Genomic DNA, 19,198 nt, shown 5'->3' with positions numbered 1-19,198 from the left:
CGCGCTCTCTCGAGATTATTTTGCATTCGGTACTCCGCCCGAACCAGCGGCATCGTGGTCATTCATGAGACGTCAGGCTACCGAACTCGAAATCTCGAACTCCGCTAGAAGCGTGTCGTGTGCCGAGAGGAGACATTTGATAAATAAACGGAGTTTCCTACTTGAAATTGGGTGACCACGGACATCCAGCAACCGTGGATTTCCAGGCCGTTAGCAGATCATCGAACTTGCATCCACCCCTCCCCCCCGTGCTGGTCGGCGGCTTTTCACCCGCAACCTCATATCTTCTCACTTCGTCCCCTGGGTCTGCTTGGTTTTCCTTTTCCCACCAGCGACGACAGGCCGTCTCCCCACCCCGTCACTCACAGCCAAGACGGTCCCACACGTCAAGCACTCGCCCCGCTCGGGCGGTTCACAGAAGATACTCAGGCAGATGCTGCACACGAAACCGACGCTCACGACGTTGCGGTGGCAGAAGCACGCCGCCCGGAAGTCGACATCTATCCGGGTCGGGAGGATCAGATGCGCGCTGCGAGTCGATGGGGAGGGGAGGAAGCTGGTGAGCAGGTACGTCAGGAGGGCTTGGGAGGCGGCGGTTGTCTGGGCGGTTGTCTGAGCGGTGGTGGTGGAGGTGGTGGACCCCGGCTTGGGATGCTTATTGGAGGGATTTGCGATGGGGGAGAGATGGGCGGGGATAAAGATGCCGTGCGTCGCGTCGGCGGCCTGTTGGAGGAAGACTGTCGAGTTTGGGTTTGAGGAGTCCCCAGACGGTGCTTGCGCCGAGGGTACCTGTGAGTCTGGGTGTGGGAGAGGCAGTTGGAGGATGTCGATCGGGATGGAGAGCCTCTGGCATGCGAAGATGGCGTTCATGATGGGGATGTATTGATGGGCTAGGTCGGTGGAGGGTGAGGCCGAGATGAGTAGAATGCGGGATTGTAGTGTTTGAGGTGCTCCTTCGCCGGGGCCGGGGCCGGGACCGGGGCCGTCCGCGTTGCCTGTGTTGAGGGATGTGCCGATCAGGGATTCGGAGACGAGGATGGATTCCCTGTTGGTGTAGGATAAGGCGAGGGTGAGGGCGCCGGCGATCATGGTCGACGTGCTTGCGGTGATGGCTTCTGGGGATGTCGACGAGAGGAGGAGCGTCAGGTTGTGGAGGAGCTCTTCCTCGACGAGGCGGAAGGGGCGGTACTTGCTGCCGCTGTGGACCGAGGACGAGGGCGGCTTCACGTTGAGTCGGATACTTGTGGTATCGGATGAGGGGCCGTTTAATTTAAGTCTCTTCGCCGAGTCTGAGAGGTTGGCGTCCCGCAGTTGGTCTCCTGCTTGGGACTGACGCTTTGCGTGATGTCGGTCTGCTGCCGACCGGGGGAGCTTTTGTTCTGTTGGCGACGGGTAGAGCCATTGTGCCTTGTCGCAATGGGAGGCGATGACGGCGACCTTGTTGGTATAGTTTGCCGCTAGGTGGGCGTTGATGAAGACTAGGAGATCGGCGACGGCGCTTGATAGAGGAAGCGTCGACGACAGCAACGACCATGCTGCCGGGTTGGTGTCGAGAATGATCGTCAACAGTGAGGGCGACTGTTCTGTTGCTGGTCGGTGTTAGCGTCAGCGGCAGCCTCGCGTGTGTGGTGGGATGGCAGAGCCTTGTGCCATCTGATATGGCGATCAAGATGCAGATGGTGATTGGCCGCTAACAGAGGAGAGAGATCTTGTCGGTCTGGAACCTGCGAGGAGCGGCAAAACTTGCGGGATGAGGCATAGTCTGGACTCTTGGGATGTGACTTACAGTGAGACGGCTTGTCATAGTGCTCGGAAGCATCGACGGCGTTCATGATGGAAGCAGAGGAAATTAGAGATCAACGCAATCAGGTGGCGGGCGCTCGTGACAGGATCACGGCAAAACTGTCGTTGGTGAGGGACGGGTAATGAGGTGAGAGGCTGCTCTGAGAGGGCGGCAAACTTCATCCCCCGTTGAACTTTGATTTCTGTTGTTGCCTTTGTGCAAAAAGTGATGCTTCGAATGACAATCTGCAGGCCTCGCTCCGTGTCAATCATTAGCCACAGCGAAGCATGAGCCTCACTGAAGAGAGCAACTTAGGCGTTAACCCTCTCCGGGCTGCAGTGGACAGGCAGCCGTGCCCCCTATTGATAGTGCCCAAGCGGACCCTTTGGGCACTGCCAGATGCTATTTTAGGCGCCTGATGATCTTCCAGATAGGCATTGATAGGCATTGATAGGCAACCTGCGCTGTCACGTCCTGCTCGTAGGGATCATGAAGATGTTTCTTGTCGGTTCAAGTCTCAACCATCCAACCACGAACGTGGGTGCACTGCTGGGTGTGAATTCAGACCGTGAAGGTTAAGTGGAAAGTGGTGAGCATCTCAACCGTGGCATGTGCTAGGCATCCGCCAGACGTCCTCGCTGTGCAAGATTCCCGTCAGCCAATCCATCGGCAATCACTCCCAAAATTTCACAGTACAAAGTCAATGCTGCAGAATGCCGTGTACATGTCGGTACAATTTGACGGTCGAGTGAGTCAGAAGTCAGAATGGAGCACATGTTAATCTCCGTCCGGCGGCGAGACTTTCGATTTGACTTCCCCAGGCCGTGGATTTTCTCCCTTTTTATGGCGTTCTTATACCTGCGGTGCTTGCCAATCCTGGTTCTTTCGCAGTCTGCTGCGTCGTGAAAGGGCGGCCTTGTACCTTGTAGTGGAGCCAGATTTTGCATCCCACGTGGTCGTTTGCATCTCTTCTCACCAGCGCTGCCGCGAGTTCTGGCTCATTCCTCTCTTTTGGCCACAAGAAGCAAATTCCACTCGCTATTCCGCTGCCTCCCCATCCAATAGTATCAGCACCTCGTGTCGCCATTTGCTATCGCGACATCTCGAGTGCGAACAGCCCTACGCTTTCTCTTCCTTCGCCTCGTACGGCCGTCTCGCCTCGACTCGACTCGACTCGGCTCGCGTCGTCGGTCAACACCCACGTCCAACTGCCTACATACGCCTGCAACTATCAACAAGCACCTTTCATCAGCTGACCATCTCGCACCTGTTCTCCTCGCTTCTTTGCCGCCGAATTGCCTGAGAAATCAACCTCCCGCCCTCCCGCCCTCCCGCCGACTGCCTCTTGCCAACCACCGATAAAAATCATGGCCTGCACTCTTTGATCTCACGTCACCCGACCTCGACCTCTCATTACCGCCGGCCTCTCCCTCGAGCATCAGACCTTATTCACTGCTGCCTCTGCCCGAGGACTCTTAACTTTTCTTTCTCCCGCCACCGCCTGTCCCGAAGCATTACAACAATGTCTTCTTCAATCAAGGTCGCAGCCCAGCGGATGAACCGAAAATTATCCGAAGAACGCGATTCCCAACGTGCTTCGCTGCTGGCCAATGAAGCCGTCGAACTCTTCAAAGTCGGTGACAAAGTGGTATGTGGCTCTCTACGACATAGTCCTGGAGCCAGCTATTGACGGTTTCTCTAGCAAGCGTCGAGAAAGTTGAGGGAGGCCGCTGCTCTGGGTCATGCCAATCCAGATGTTCAGGCCGCCTTCCTGACGATTCACAATGATGACCAGCTGAATTCGCCACTTCTGGATCTGGTCAGAAGGTATGCCCTGTACCACAACAACCCGGCCGGAGATGAAGCCGTCAAGTACTTGAAGGGGCCTGAAGCTGCCAATGCCGCCCCCGTCGCTCTCGAGTGCATGCAAATCCTGCTGGAGTGTCGCCAATCTACCATGTCGGATGCTCAAGATTTTATTGTTGCCGAGTTAGCCCGGCAGAGTCCAGCGGTCCGTGAGTATCTCGCGGCTGAGCTCCAAGCATCGACGACGTCCTTCTTTGACAATGTTTATGAGCGAGGCGATGACGCTGCCAACTGTCTCCGATCCATCGTGCTGGATGACAAACTGTGGCCGACGGAGGACGTCAGACTTCGCGTGGAAGACGATCTGTTCCAGCTCTTCCTTGCAAAGCTGATGGAGACCGGCCATGATCACGACGGCCGTGCCCTCAAAGGCATCGCGCTCTTGCTCATCGCGGATACTCAGAGGCTGCACACTTTCGTCGACGAGGAAGCATTCGAGGCTGTGATGGGCTCCTTGGACTTGAGGCTGCCAGCCGATGTCCGGGGTCAGGCAACTCTCGTCCTTTCCAAATACTTCGAGGCTGCCGAATCTACCGGTCAAGAATATCTCGCCAAATATGTCCGATCGCACGTTGAACGCAGAAAGGGCGATGACCTGGTCCTTGCTTTCTCAGGCTCAGCACACCTCTTTCCGGTCATCCCTCACCTGGTGGCGCAGCTATTCTTGACTGATGGCTTTCTTGCTTCGACAATGCCTCTTCTGGACAGAAAATTCAGCAGTCCAATCGTCCATGACGCCTTCCTCAACCTCCTCAATGCGGCTTGCATAGACGGAGCGTGCCGGGCAGCAATTGCGCAATACTGTGCGAGCTGGCTATCAGAAAAGGTCAGCAACGGTACTGGCAAACAGCCATCTGTGGCAGCCACCGTGTTGGCGAAGCTGCGAACGTCGGGGCTGGGTGTCAAAACCGGGAACCAGAGAGCCGACAAGGCGGATGATGATGTTAGTGAACTTGTTGATCTTTTCAAGAACTCCCTTGCCGTTGTTGAAGAAGGAAAGACTGTTTCTGACTCGATTGAAGGCCTTGCGTATACATCTCTGAAGTCCGAGGTCAAAGAATCACTGGCCAAGGACCGAAAATTCCTGAAAGCTCTTCTCGACACTCTCGATGAACATCACGACTCCCCCGAGGTTGTGGTTGGTGGACTAAGTATCATCTCCAATCTGACACAATATTCGCCGACCCTGTCGGAAGAGCAGAAGAAGATTTCACAGCTCAAAGCATACGCAAATGCCACGAAACCCGTTGAACCAAGTCTGCTGGAGAACGACGAACATGTACGAGCACGGTGCTCTGCAGTGGTGGAGGCTGGAACTGTTGCGTCACTAACGAGATTAAACAGAGGTCGATCTCCGGCTACGGCGCAGCTAAGTGATAAGATCCTTCTGTCGCTGTCGAAGAATCCAAAAGACCGCGGCAAGCTTGCTCAACAAGGGGCTGTCAAGCTGCTGGTGTTGCATGCGCAGCGCAGCCTAAAAGCAGAAGTCAGCTCTCAGCAAAACACCGATGCTGCTCACGCTTTGGCCAGGATTCTGATCTCGCTGAACCCAGCACACATCTTTCCGGGAGGATCCACGCCCGACATTACCGACGCCATTCCTCCCCTTGTGGCGCTGTTGAAGCCACCAAGTGGCGAAGTCCTGAGCGACCAGCCTCGCGATCTCCTCCCAGTATTCGAAAGTCTACTGGCTCTGACGAACCTGGCATCCGCTCCGAATCCCAATGCCGCATCCTTTATCACCAAATCTGCTTGGGACGAAGTCGAAAATCTGTTGCTTGGAAACAACGAGCTTATTCGCCGCGCTGCCTGCGAATTGATCTGTAATTTGACTGTGATACCCACGGGCGCAGAAAAGTTTGCGGATGGCACAAAACGAGCAGCTCAGAGACTGCACATTCTCGTCGCGATGGCGGATGTAGAGGACTTACCAACCAGACGAGCTGCTGGCGGGGCATTAGCGATGCTGACCGAACAGTACGCGACTGTCATAGCGGCCATCCTCGACCTGAAACGTGCTCCAGAGATATTATTAGAGCTGTGCCAGGACGAGGATACTGGAGTGGTGCATCGGGGTCTGGTCATCGTCAGGAACATGGTCTGCTGTGACGAAGAAGATGCCCAAAACAAGAACTTGGCGTTACGGGCTCGAGACGCGTTCAAAAAGAAAGACGAGATTGACAAGTTAAAGAATGCGTTAAAGAAGACGAAGGAGCCAGAATTATTCGGAATCGGCGTTCAGGCCTTGAAAGTCCTCGTTGAGAAATGAGAGGCCTTGGGGATCGCGAGAAATAGAGACTTTGCATAGCCTATCTTCTTGGCTGGTGGCGTTCATCGGGACAGGACAGGACGCTTTTTGACACTCATGTCCACCTGTTTGAGACGCTCTCACGACACAAACCTGAATTGGATGTCTGGATACCTGTTATGTTCCGCTTCTTGATCCGATGAACATGGCTCGGTGAAAAGGAACACTGACTCTGTCGGCACATGTCACAGCAAGCGGGTTAGAGAGGTCCATTCGACAGAGGCAGCATCTATCGTCAGGTCATCAGTCCACTTCGAATTGCAGCTTTCCATAGCATGGGTTTGTACTGTACTGCACGGCACGGCACGGCAGCAACGGACGTCCAGCGGCAGGATTGAGGATCGAGGGACGACGATCTCCACCGAAGCAATTTCCTTGTCTCGTCTCAACGTAACACGCGTAAATAGCATCAGCCGACAAATGCTTGTACGAGTACTCCCGGCATTCATGCCGTGGCGAAGCAGTTGCAACTAATCAACGAGTTTATGTATTAGCCAAGCAGGCTACGCGGGACTCAATATGGCGCGATTAGATTACTATCGTGCATGCGTACATGAATACTCCGCACAGTGTACATCCGCGCCATGATGTATTTTTAACTGCTTTCAGTCATGATTATGTTGACACAGTACAGAGTACGGAGTATATTGGACGGAGACTACTCACGGTTACTGTAGTTCTGTTCGTGCACATCCATCCATCATTACCCTCCTTTTGCGCCGAAGCGGTAGCTATAAAACCCCCCAAGGAGGTCAACGCGCGTGGTGATCTTCCATCTGCCACTGTACCACGCGAGCACGCTGACAAGGGGAAACGGAGGACTCACCGTCTCCAAATGTGCGAAATACCAACATGGCCAAGATCGAGGGTTGAAGGATCTCGGCATCATCATCATCATCATCTATTGCATTCATACACAGTACTCCGTACAGTTGAGAAATATGGACCATACATCGTAACCTGATCACCAGTAGAGGATCGCCAGTGAGGGTCGTCCATCTTATATCCTAGACGTCGAGCTTGTTATAAATGCGTCTTCTCCTCAGTCGGGCTGGACTGTACGAGTATCCAGGCTCGGTTTTATACGAGCATTGAGCCGCACCCTCCTGCTCCCAAACCGGACCAATCTATCTGGACTGTTGTTCGAGGGTGTCCTCTGCTGCCACTGTTTGGCACCTGTATGGAAAATCTTGGTGATGGTCGGAGTGTTGTCGTCGTGTGGTGGGCCATCTGTGCTTGTCGTGCTATCTCTGACGTCCGCCTCGGAGGGGGGTTGCAATAGGATGGACGGCGAAATGGTTTCTTTTCTAATTCGTGATGGTAGAGTCGATTGTGCTCTTCTTGACGGGGATTTCCTCGTGTCCTGGGACTTTGCTTTTTCCGTGGACGGCGGGCCTCCTGTTGGGTTCTGTTCCGCCTTTGCGGTGTTTGACTCGTACTGTAATCGGGCCGACTTGGTCATTTTGCCCGCTTCTTTCGGCGTTGTCACCGTCGTGCGTAGAGTGTCTTCATCTGCTGGGAGATCATTCATATCTATGCCGCTGCTTTCCTGTGGTTGGGACATGGGGGTTTGCTTTTGCTGCGCCTTCAGGGCTTGTCTTGTCGCTTTGCTTGAGGATACCGAGGGACCGTTGTCTCGAGGAAGGGTCTTCGTTGGTGGAACATCAATCGGCTTTGAGCTCTCGTGTTTCTTCGCCGCTTCGCTTCGTGCTGAAGCGCCATTCTGGAGCATGTAATGGACTGTGCCTGTTGTAGGCGCTTGATCTTGGCTGCCTTGCGATTGCTCGTTCACGAGTCTAGCAGCCGCCTTCAACTCCGCGATCTCTTGACGAGTCTGTACACGGTCCTGCTCATACATCTCGTTAAGGCTTTGCAACTTCTGAAACCCGTCTTTCAGCTCTTGAAGTTGTTCTGTCATCTGAACTGTGCTCTCAGTCCATTTTTGTGACCTTTCACTGTCATCTTCTAGCCAGGACTGTTGACGGCTGGCCGCAAGAGCCGATCTGACTTTCAACTGTAGAATGATGGCTTCTTGTGCCTCAAATCTGCCTTGCAATTTTTCAAAGCCTTCCTTGGTTTCACGCACTTCTTGGGCCACACGGGCGGCGCTCTGAATCCATCGTTCTTGCCTTCCAGCTGCTTCCTTCTCATGTGATGTCTGGCGTAGGAGAGCAAGATCTAGTCTGGCTTTCATCTCGGAGATGAGGACATCTTGCTCGGCGAGCTTGCTTTGTAGTTTTTCAAGTTCCGCCGGAACGAGTGCACTGGCGTTGTTTGAGTGCACAGCGTCTTGTCCTCGCCTTCGCACAGCGTAGCGCTGGTTGGGATTGGAAGCGGTGCTCGCCATGAGGACGAGATCTTCATCAGCATCTCCCTGCCGCTTCGTTGCTCTAGCTGGCGGTGTCTGGCAAAGTTGCTCAAGCAGAGACCTGCATGCATACTGAAAAGATTTGGCTTTGTCTATGACAGGGCATGCTTCGGTATTGTCTGGAAGAGGCAAAGCTTCCCACTCGAGGAGGATACTGCGTGTCCTAGGATGAAACTTCCTATAGTCGTTCTGTGACTTTTGCACGGGCGGAGGGCCAATCCCGGATTCCACGGCCGCGTCGAGAATGGCTGTGTATTCGGCGAGTTTGCGGCAACGCACACACAAATCTAGCATGCGGTATATCACGCGGGCCAGGCGATCAATCGACTGATTCGCAATTGATAATGCGTGGTTGACGGATCGTTGTATCCATTTTTTGCCTTCTTCCCAATTGCCGTGCTGCGAGTGGTAAGCGAGGAAGCTCCTGAACAAGTCGTCTTTCCACAGGCTGCCGTAGTCGGCCTCCCGGAGCAGGCTTAGCCATGCCTCCGCTCGGTCAGGCTGTTCACATCTCAGGGCAACATAGACCAGAGCCATCAGAAGCCTCGGATTCAATGTGGCTGGCACGGGCAAGTCCAGTCCATGGACACGTGCTTTCTCCCACTTGTGGATAAGATTCAGCGGGTTATCAGAGTTTGCGATATAGTGCAGCAAGTTATTCAGTGACCGCGAGTCGCAGGCTCTTCCAATCTGCAAGAGCATGTAAAAGATGGCAGGGTCCGAAAGCGGCAGCGTACTATTCTTCATAGCAGCAGCGGCGTGGTAGGCAAGGCTATAGCTCCCTACCTTGGACAGCGAGCGGATGAGCATGACATAGACAGATATGGAAGGCACTTCTTTGCTTCGAAGGATGGCCTTTCCATACCCGTCTATCAACCCCGGAAGCGAGACATTTCCAGCGTCGAACTCCACTGTCAAATCTTGGATTGTTCGGTGAAGAGCGCCTCGGTTTGCCTGCGCTTGGATCTGAGGGGCCGCGTAGAAAAGGTCGTCGAGCTTCCGGAGGGAACGCATCTGCTTGCGGGTCAAAGCCAACATCTGAACTAAGCGATCCGTATCTGTGGGAAGACTAACCCTGCTGGAAGGATCGAGGCTATCGAGGGCCGCAATGTCGACTGGGTCGTCCTCGGGAGTTATCGAGTAGAACGGGTTGGGGCCAATGCGGAGATGTAGGAGCATCCTTAGAGCCAGAGTGACTGCATTCAGGCGATGATAGCGGTGGAAATTGGATAACTGCTCCGGCGAGAATTCTTTGGCAGAGAGTACCTCCCGTATTCGTGGATTCTCGTCCGCAGGGACCTCGTCTTCGATGGAAATGCCTTCCTCCCATGTTGGCATCTCAATTTCGCTGAGGATCTGTTCATCCTCAACTTCCACCTGTGCATACGCCGCCGTGGCATAACTCCTCCGCTGTTGATAGAGTCCATAGTGGATGTCCCGGAGCTGGAGGGAGCTCCGAAGCCGTTGCTCCTGCTCCCTCAATTGAGATATCTCATGGTTGATCGCAGCAAGTTTGTCATCCCAGTCTCTTCTTTGTTTTGCCTTCCAGCTCGTGTCCACAAATAGAGCAGCGGCGAGGACGGGAGTCAGAAGCAGGGTGAATACGTGCTCAGCGAAGCTCGGTCGGCGCCTCGGAGGTCTGGTCGTAGTCTTGCGGACGAGTGTGGAACTGAAAGAGTCGACACACGAGAGATGATGAGAGACGGCCGTCAGTCTAGGTCGGGAAGCTTGAGTCCATAATCCTCGCATGGCCTCAAAGGAGACCTGCCCACCGCCAGTGACGACGCGTTAGCGCTTCGAAGGAGACGTGTTTGTGTTACTGAGGAGAGGTGGGATGATCAGAGTCGAGATCGATCGTGCTGCATTGGATTGGAGCTGCGAATCCACCGACGTTCCGCTTCGCTTGGCAGGATTTTGTCCATTGCTGGTCCTTTCTCCCGCCGCAGTCACCTCGTCAATCAATTATGATCCAGTACGAGGTACGAGCTATTTTGGTCGTGTTACGCTTTCCGAGGCAAGAGAAGTAACGAGCGCTGCATTCTGTGTGCTGTCTCGCCCTTACTGAGGCTGTTGTCATACATCAATCTTTCCCGGGCTTCTTGCGCTGAGCATGGCTGTATGGCGGGCTTCATGCTATGATGACCACGGGTGATTGTGGCGTGGACAGTTTCTAGACTCAATACTTTGGCGAGATTGTAGGGACGTCTCTTGAGCCATGGACTATCTACTCAATCCGGCTGAAAGAGAGAATACTTCCAACGGCGGAAAGGAAAAGCGAGGGAAGAGGAATCCGAGACGCCCAGGAGGACATGCTAGGATCACTCCAAGGTAGCATTCTGACTTGTTCGAGACTGCGCAATACGTGATACGTCTTCCTTGGTATCACTTTGTCCCTTGTGTACAGAAGCGCTCGATCGCCTCGGACACAAGCTTTTGTTCGTCGTTATACGGAGTACCATGGTTCATATCTGTCTGGGGGGAATATGGTTGATGAAATTCACCTCTTTCTCTTCAAGCTCCAGTACCACCTCTTGGGAATAGCATTTGAACAGCTGAGCCATCGACTTTTACATCTCCCGGGATAGATCCAAGGCCTTCCCCTCGAGCACGGAGTACTCCATATCCAGTCACGTGCCAGTAGGTATCCCTGCATCTTTGGCCGCCTCGTACTCCGTACTCCTGTACTCCGCACCACTGACGCATGACGCGAATCTGGATCGTGCATCGTTGCTCATTTCACGTTCAGATATCGCGTTGCGTTTCAATGTGAACCGCTCTTTCCCGGCGGCTCAGCTTGCATGGCTGCCAGGAGCCGCTTTCATACAGTGGGTAGAGACCATGACCGACCCGAGAGCTTCACTCTGCGCCGCTCCAACACTTACAACCTGCTCGTCGGTCGGTGGAAGTCATTTCGTCGCAGGCGCATAATCCTTGTCCTGCTCGCGGGATGGCTCCTGTACCTCTTCTTCAAGCATATGCCTACGGACCTCCCTCCTGTCTCGGAACGTTATGATCGCCGCTATGGCCGACTCGGTGGAGGCGCACCCGTTGCGCACGAAAGCGAATCTCAAGACGAGGTCCAGATTGGAGATGTATATGAAGGCCCCATCAAATTCTATGGACTTGCCAGTACGGTGGAACCGCATACGTGGACCCAGGATCCCAGAGGCAATGTTCTCTTTGCGGTCAGCGACTTGAAAAGCGTACCCCATTTGCTACCTATCGCGTGTTCGATGGGGCAGTATAACAAAACTCGAGTCCATCTAGCGTTTATGGGCCGTCATGCTGCTAGCTGGAAAGAGATTCGGGAGTTAAATGGCATCACGGAGTCAGCATGTGACATATACCTGCATGATGCCCGCCCTGACTATCCGATTCGATCATCTACGGCGAGATTGGACGTTAGTGCCAGAGCGAGCTTGGGACATATCCATTCCGCGCTGCGGCTACATGCAGTCGTAATCATGGGCAGCGACGAGGATCAATTCCTCAACGCCATAAGAGACAAGACATCGTCATTGGATCTTACTCTGGTCGACCTGCCGAGCGGCGGTTTGCAGAGCCTGTCCTGGATCTCAGCGTTGGACACCAACTCGCTGTCGCATTTCAATAAGATCCAGTTTGACATTGTCATCCAGGCTCAACAAGAATCCTCGGCGTCCCTTATGCGACTTCTACGATCTATCAAGGACGCTGACTATACGGGATGGACCCTCCCCAGGCTGACAGTTGAGCTCCCCACCAATGTTGACTCATTCCTGGCGAGGTACTTGGCAAATTTTCGATGGCCAGCTGATGGTACAGGCAGCGAGAGCAGACTGGTGGTTAGGCATAGGCTTGACGCGCGGCTCATGTCGCCCGTACAGGCGTCGATGCGAACGATAGAATCTTTCTATCCACTAGCACCTCGCACTAGCCATGTTCTACTGCTCTCGCCGAATATCGAGCTCTCCCCGAATTATTTCCAATTCCTAATGTACTCCGTACTCGAGTACAAGCACGGTACAGGAAACCCAGATTTGACCGAGCATCTGATGGGTATCTCGCTGGACTTGCCACCTGCCGCGCCCGACTTGGAGACAAAGGCGCCATATGCATCCCATCTTGCCGAGCCATGTGTCTTGTGGCAAGCGCCAACCTCGAGTGCGGCGCTGATTTTCGGAGATCGGTGGGTTGAACTGCACACCTTCCTATCCTACCGTCTCCTCTTGGACCCAGAACTTGGACAGAAAACACCATCGTCCCCTAGATTATCTCACGAGTTTCCGAGCTGGCTTCAGCCTGTGCTCGAAATGATGCAGGTGCGGGGTTATTACATGATGTACCCGACCTTCATGCTCAAGGACGGGTCATCAGTCCTCACGGTGCACCGTGAGTTGGCACAATCGCCGGAGGAGTTCATGATGGACGAGAAAGGGGAGATGCCTGATAGGGCGACGGCGAAGGTCGACTTGGCTGAAGACGGAACACTCACTGCGGATGAGGAGATTGCGCTGCTGATGAAGGCCGAGCACAGAGCGTTTCCAGCGTCGCTTGTCATCCCTTTCGTGGAAGCGATGAGCGGAAAACAAGTGCGCTCGGCTCAGTCAACGATTCCGCTGCTATCCTTCAACGGTGAACAGAGGGAATGGGCGTATTCGTGGGCTATCGCATCGAAAGCGGCAGAAGAATTTGCAGTCTCGGTTGGCGGGTGCAAGGAGTACAACTCCGACGCAAAGGACAGCAGCATCACATCTCTCTTCTGTTTGCAAGCCTCATGAAAAGGTAGCCGACCCCCGCATTTTGCGATGCGACCGGGGAAGCGCCGTCTTCCTGCGGACGAGTCCACTCCCTCGCGGCACTCGGACTTTGCTTACTTTGCGACGGGTAAATCAAAGCAAGTTTGGGGGTCACACATCTATTACGCACCACGACTACGAGTTGCATGTGCTTGTGGTTCTCACACGACAGCCACGTTTAGCGGAATCCTCTTCCCACACGAAGCCTGGATGCAGTATACGAGAGATTGCGCCATCCAACGGTGATCACGATGGAAGCGACTTTGTGCAACCGCGCTGCAAAGACTGATGCAAGAACGGGATGGGCAAAGAGAAGAGCCAGGGTCATGCAGAGGGGGGTGGGCGATCACTTCCCACGATCGAAGATCATCGAGCACAGGAGAATGGACAGATGCGAGACGGGGGCTGCCACCATCTCGGCCGCTCTGATCGACACTCGCTGAAGAGATCACAAATGTTTTCACAATCTCCCTCGCCGGGAGAAAATCACACGTTTTCCACTGCTGCATGTGTTCGCCTTCCTCTGCCAGTAGCTCGTCGACGTATACCCAGATAATACACTGCAGTCGTAGCCGCTCCACTACTCAGCGCGTGCCCCTCATTTTCACCACAGTCGCATGCCATGCGTGTCAGATCAGAGCATCGCGGATGACGGATGGGCGACTCAGCCATCGTCTCGTGAGAGGATCCCCAGATTTCATCCCAGATTTCATCCCATATTTTCTGTCGCTCTTACGCACCATGGCATGACCCCTCGCCGGCCTCTCACCATGACAATGGACCCTCGCACCCTCGGCAAACTATATGCAACAGGCGGCGATCGACCTCCCAATGGTTTGAACAGGGTCCTTCTTCCTGTAGGGTTGTGCGATCAGAGTTGCCGCCAGTCAAGCACCGTCGTCTACCAATGACTGCCGCTCCACTGCAGCGTTGGTGGCGTGTCGAGTTGCCAGCATTGGGCTCTTGGCGCGTGCCTGTGCCGTACTCAGTACGCAGTAGAGTCTGCGCTCTCCACGCCTGTGTGTCCTACGTTGGCTGTTCGACATCTCCGGCAGCAGCAGCAGCCCTACGCTTGCCGGTCCAGGCGGCCTCTCTGCGCTGTCACCGAGAGGCATTCTCATGTCATCACTCGCTGCATCAGGACATTCTTTCTCTCAAAGTCTGTGCTAACGCATGGTGCTCTGTTAGCCTGGTTTAGCCTGCCTCGCGAGCTGCGACTGGGGAGATCCCCCCGGCCCGACAATCCCAAGGAATCCAATCGCCCGCGCTTCCACCAGTGATGGTTCCACGATTGACACCATCCGAACCGCCCCTCGCGTTCTCTGTCTACGAGCTATCGTGAGTGGGCCATTGGCATGGGCGCACCCTGGTCGGCCCCGCGCCATGAGCACTGCGGGCCCGCTGCTTGGGCCACTAGGGGCCCCGGGTCGCCCAATTCCAACAATCCCTGCCCCACCATGGTCGCTATCGCCCCCTCCATTTCGATCCCGCCCTCAGGAATTCCTACAGCTGTCTCTCCAGGTCGGTGGATCTGCTCTTCTCCATGTTCTCCAGACTTGCTGTGTCGGCTAGATATTCGAGTCTGATACTCTTATTGTCGCTTGAATCTACTCATATCTGTGACAATTTGAACTTCACTGCTGAAACTTGACTTGACGCTGCCAACAGCATCTGGACCCATAAGCACCCAAGCCTGCACCGCCGGAGTCTGCCTTGAATACTTGCTCCGACGTGATTCTCCCTTGACACCAATCTGTTCCTCTCCGTTGACGCACTGCCCACCTCGGTGAACGTTCCATCTGGCGCCTCAGAGAGCAAGTTGGACGGGCTTGCTGACCTTCCCCTCGTCTCACCATCACTTGACTGGCCGTGCATTGACGACACTACGACCATAGCACGATTGAAATACTTCCCTTCCGCCTCCCTGCACTCCAGCAGGACCGGCTAGGACTCCTGTTGATCGCAGGATGAGCCTGTAAAAAGGACCCATTCATCATTGAGTCCGACCGCAAGGCACTTGAAGTGCGCCTTTCAAGATGGCCACAGTCGTGGTTCAACAGGCCCCTCAGCTCCGACAGTCGACGCCTCCGCCTCTGGGTCCGACGATTCCTATCACCAACACTCGATCCTCGACTCCAGTCCCCAACAAACATCTGCCTTACTGCCCGCCAGGGCCAGTTCCCTCGCAGTCACAGATCACCCCGCCAAACTCTCCTCCACTACGAAACGCGGGCCCGAAACCCACGTCACTTCTTCATCCTGCCACCAACTACCAGAAACTCTGCAACTCTCCACCGATCTACGGCATCTCCGTTGACCAACTCGCCGACGCCCTCCACCACTACGCCGCTCAACCCCTGCCGAACCCTGCCTCTGTCTTCCCATGGCTGCACGGCCTCCACCCTGAGAACCATATCCAGCTGGCCTTCTTCGTAGCGAGGAAGAAGTCGCTGCGAAGGACTCCCAAATGCCTGCGAGGCATTACCATAATAAAAGCAGGCGGAGACTTGAGCCGCTCGCGCATAAAGGGCGCGCTTGCTCCAGATGAAGTCCTCAATCTGTCTGACAGCAATGGTCGGGGCTTCGTCGAATGCGATCCTCGAGAAGGCTTCTCCGTCCGCAACTTCCACATCCAGGCGGCGAAGATGGCACTCGTCTCGGATATCGTGATATATGGTGATGAAGACACTGATCATCGCATCATCAAGTCGGTGGCCGAGCGCACGGCCTCTGTACAGAGGAAATGGCGCAGAGAGCTGGAAAATGGCGGACAATGTCCCGAGACGTTCAACACCTTCGTGTTGACACAGTCATTCGAAGATTTCGAGCACGACCATCCAGAACTAGTCGCGATCGACTCTCAAGGACGGTACACTGCCCACACCCTCGACTTTCTGCAACAGGAAAGAAAAGAGATGTGTGCCATGTCCAAGGCGTCGGAGATTTCTCAAGGCGTCTTCCAGGGACCTTCGCCTGGACCGTTCACGGATCCCCCATCGCTTGTCGACGACCCGTCTTATGACCTGTACGTTGAAGCTAGTGATCACGCCTCGCTCCCGGATGAGAAAGTTCTCACGGCGAAACGAAAGCAGCTCGAAGAGCGAGAACCGGGCGAAGAATCCGTCCATCTAGCCTTTCCCAGTTCAGGCAGCATTTTACCACCCTCGTGGTCCCAAGTCGAAGTCGACGGCATTCTGCGCATGTGCAAATGGCTCTACGAGCTCACCCACGCAAAAAAGCCGTCCAGCAGAGCCAAGGATGAAGACGGCGACATTCAAATGACCGAGTTCACCCTTCGACCACGTCGTGTGCTCTTGCATTGTGCTGACGGGTATACCGAGACATCCATGCTTGCCGTCGCTTACTTTATGTATGCTGAGGGGGTGCCCCTGCATGAAGCCTGGATCCGGCTACACTGTGAGAAACAAAGAAACTTCTTCGCGTATCCCTCCGACGTGGCTCTGTTGAATGCTATTCAAGAGCGCATCCTGCGGGAAGCACCGACCGCCGACGTGTCAAAGATAGCTACTGTCGAGCCACCCTCATGGCTAGCTAAACTGGATGGTAGTCTACCTAGCAGGATTCTACCATACATGTACCTTGGCAATCTGACACACGCCAACAATCCGGAAATGCTCAAGTTGCTGGGCATCCGGCGGATTCTGAGCGTCGGGGAGCCGGTATCGTGGACAGAAGAGCAGGTCAAGGACTGGGGGAGGGAAAACCTCCTCATGGTTGATCGAGTCCAGGATAATGGGATTGACGAGTTGACGCTGGAGATGGAGCGCTGCTTAGAGTTTATTGGTAAGTTGTACACCTTGCTCGAGTATCATCCGGCATGCTCGAGCCTTCCTGAAAGCCACGAACTGACCGATACGCAGGACGAGGCAAATCCGACGGTACAGCAACTCTAGTGCATTGCCGCGTCGGTGTCTCCCGCTCCGCCACAATCTGCATCGCAGAGGTCATGTCTTCCAAAGGACTGAGTTTTCCGCGTGCATAGTTAGTTTTACCCACCCTTTCCTTTCCTCCACAGTTTGTGAAGCTGACGTTGTTTTCAAGTTGCTTCGTCCGTGCCCGCCGTTTGAACGTGATCATCCAACCACATCTCCGCTTCGTGTACGAGCTGATGAAGTTCGACGAGCAGCAGCAGGAGAAGCGTGGAGAACCGCTATGTAGGGAATTGGAATGGGCGACGGTGGCGAGAGAGATTGCCGCCATGAACAGGCCGTATGCACGCTCGTGACACATCCGCAGCAGCTGTATTGGCAAGGGCCTGGCTTGCCAAAGTTCTCGGTCGCTTCAAGGATTGGAGACGTTAGAGTCCGACTCTGCGTTTGTTTGGCGGCGCCGACCGTGCGCTCCTAACCAACACTTTGAATGGAGGCAGTCCATGACTGCATATTCGGCAACGCAAAGCCCAGAGCTTCTTGGGCTTTGAGGCCTACGAGATCGACCATGGCGTCGGTGTACGATGGTATACTACCACGAGGCCACGAGTGTGATGAATGACGAAGCACGGGGTATGACGGATTTGGATATGAAGCATGCCGGATGAAATGACTATGAACAAATTCTCGGGGGCACGTATATCTAGCGAGGAAAAGCACGGGTGCACAGGAGTCCCTCAAAAGCAATGTCACTGCTTGGGTCTTTGTTTCGGCCTGGACGCCGCAACAAGAACGGACTTGATGTGGTGGTGGTGGTGGTGGTGCTGCTGCTGCTGCTGGCTGGAGCTATCTGGGTGTCCTGGAGCTACGCAGCTAGGAACGGCCCTTTCCTCGCTTCAGGATTTACGATTCAGCCACGAGGGCCATGGCTAAACCTAGGGTTACGGACCAGGGACTAGGGATGCTTCGCTACATTTGACCAATATTCTGTGCTGGCAGTGCAAATGATATCCGGCAAAGAGACACGGAAGGCCCTTAATGATGACGCGTTTAATGAATACACACGCAAGTACGGAGCACACGGTTACACTGTTTATGAAAAGTGTTCAAAGTCTGACTTTTACGTGTCCGTTTTCCTCCTCTTTAGCCAGTTGACGCGGTCTAACTGTCCGAAATTCTCGAAGAGAGGTCCCCAGCCCTTAGGGGGTCGCCCACAAAGGACCGAGATGAATGAGAATCCGAGCACTCTAGGTAGTATGCCGGAAATAGTATATTAGACCTCTCGCTGTACCTAGTTGCTTACTCTGTGCTCGGTACTTCGTGGTGATCCTTGTTAATATGGACCCGGGGGGGTTGTCACATAACCTATAGTATATCACCAGCACTGCTGTGATAATAAATCAGGACTTCCTTGACGTATACCTGTGATTACTGTAGATCACTTTGGAGTTGACCATTGACCATTGAGCATTGAGCATTGAGCATTGAGCATTGAGCATTACAGTACCTAGATAGATAGATTAGCGGCATTTACCCCCCGACCGGTAGGACCGGTAGGACCGGTAGGATCGGTAGGATAAGTGTGATGTACGAAGATATACGAGCACCTTGTCTGCTTAAGTTCTACGCGAACCTCACGAAACCTCACGAAACCTCACGAAACCTCACGAAACCTCACGAAACCTCACCGACCCTCAGCTCGACCCTCAGCTCGACCCTACCGCAACCTTACCGCAACACTTCTAGATTATACTACAGTACAGTACATCCATGCCATACTCATCGTGCTCTTGTCGAGACTAGACTGGAATGGACTGGACTGGAGGGAATATCTATGTACCGTGAACGCAATTTTCTCTATGGCTCGAGTCCAGTCTACGAACGATCGACCGATCGACCCGGTCGAACAATCAATCTATCTACACATACTGTATTTATCTATCCATCTACTGATCTATCCAACGTACCGTCCTACGGTATCCATCTACCATATCCATCTACATATCTATCTGGTGGCGCGTGTTCGCGTCATAGCTCCTCCGCCCTCTCTAATAACTCGGCTAGCTAATCTCTCAAGACTCGTCCAGATTGGTCTAAAGGGCGTGTCTACTATCGCCACGCATTTTCTTCATACAGTAGCTCCAGTCTACAAACGACTCACCTACCTAGTCAGACGATGAATTAATCTATTTATCTAGTCTAGTC

The 19,198-nt window shown here is 54.1% G+C and overlaps 5 protein-coding genes across 5 annotated transcripts; 3 read left to right on the top strand and 2 right to left on the bottom strand.

Moving 5' to 3' along the window:
* Positions 1-288: 288 nt before the first annotated feature.
* G647_07916 (uncharacterized protein) lies at positions 289-1,832 on the bottom strand (the record flags this gene model as incomplete). Its single annotated transcript, XM_008732228.1, has 2 exons — positions 289-1,589; positions 1,787-1,832. The coding sequence occupies 2 exons, from the start codon at positions 1,830-1,832 to the stop codon at positions 289-291; spliced, it is 1,347 nt and encodes a 448-aa protein (XP_008730450.1).
* Positions 1,833-3,305: 1,473 nt separating this feature from the next.
* Positions 3,306-5,918, top strand: G647_07915 (uncharacterized protein; the record flags this gene model as incomplete). The annotated part of the gene is made up of 2 exons (XM_008732227.1): positions 3,306-3,431; positions 3,486-5,918. 2 exons carry the CDS (start codon positions 3,306-3,308, stop codon positions 5,916-5,918), a joined length of 2,559 nt encoding a protein of 852 aa, XP_008730449.1.
* Positions 5,919-6,999: 1,081 nt separating this feature from the next.
* On the bottom strand, positions 7,000-10,074 carry G647_07914 (uncharacterized protein; the record flags this gene model as incomplete). The annotated part of the gene is made up of 1 exon (XM_008732226.1): positions 7,000-10,074. The coding sequence occupies one exon, from the start codon at positions 10,072-10,074 to the stop codon at positions 7,000-7,002; it is 3,075 nt and encodes a 1,024-aa protein (XP_008730448.1).
* A 1,049-nt stretch (positions 10,075-11,123) lies between these two features.
* Positions 11,124-13,085, top strand: G647_07913 (uncharacterized protein; the record flags this gene model as incomplete). Its single annotated transcript, XM_008732225.1, has 1 exon — positions 11,124-13,085. One exon carries the CDS (start codon positions 11,124-11,126, stop codon positions 13,083-13,085), a length of 1,962 nt encoding a protein of 653 aa, XP_008730447.1.
* Positions 13,086-15,139: 2,054 nt separating this feature from the next.
* Positions 15,140-17,349, top strand: G647_07912 (uncharacterized protein; the record flags this gene model as incomplete). The annotated part of the gene is made up of 3 exons (XM_008732224.1): positions 15,140-16,907; positions 16,985-17,105; positions 17,166-17,349. The coding sequence occupies 3 exons, from the start codon at positions 15,140-15,142 to the stop codon at positions 17,347-17,349; spliced, it is 2,073 nt and encodes a 690-aa protein (XP_008730446.1).
* Positions 17,350-19,198: the final 1,849 nt, after the last annotated feature.

This window comes from Cladophialophora carrionii (genome assembly GCF_000365165.1).
Source record: "Cladophialophora carrionii CBS 160.54 unplaced genomic scaffold supercont1.6, whole genome shotgun sequence".
NCBI classification, from domain to species: Eukaryota; Fungi; Ascomycota; class Eurotiomycetes; order Chaetothyriales; family Herpotrichiellaceae; genus Cladophialophora; species Cladophialophora carrionii.
The sequence above is the reverse complement of the archived record's forward strand: the minus strand, read 5'-3'. Positions and strand labels throughout refer to the sequence as shown.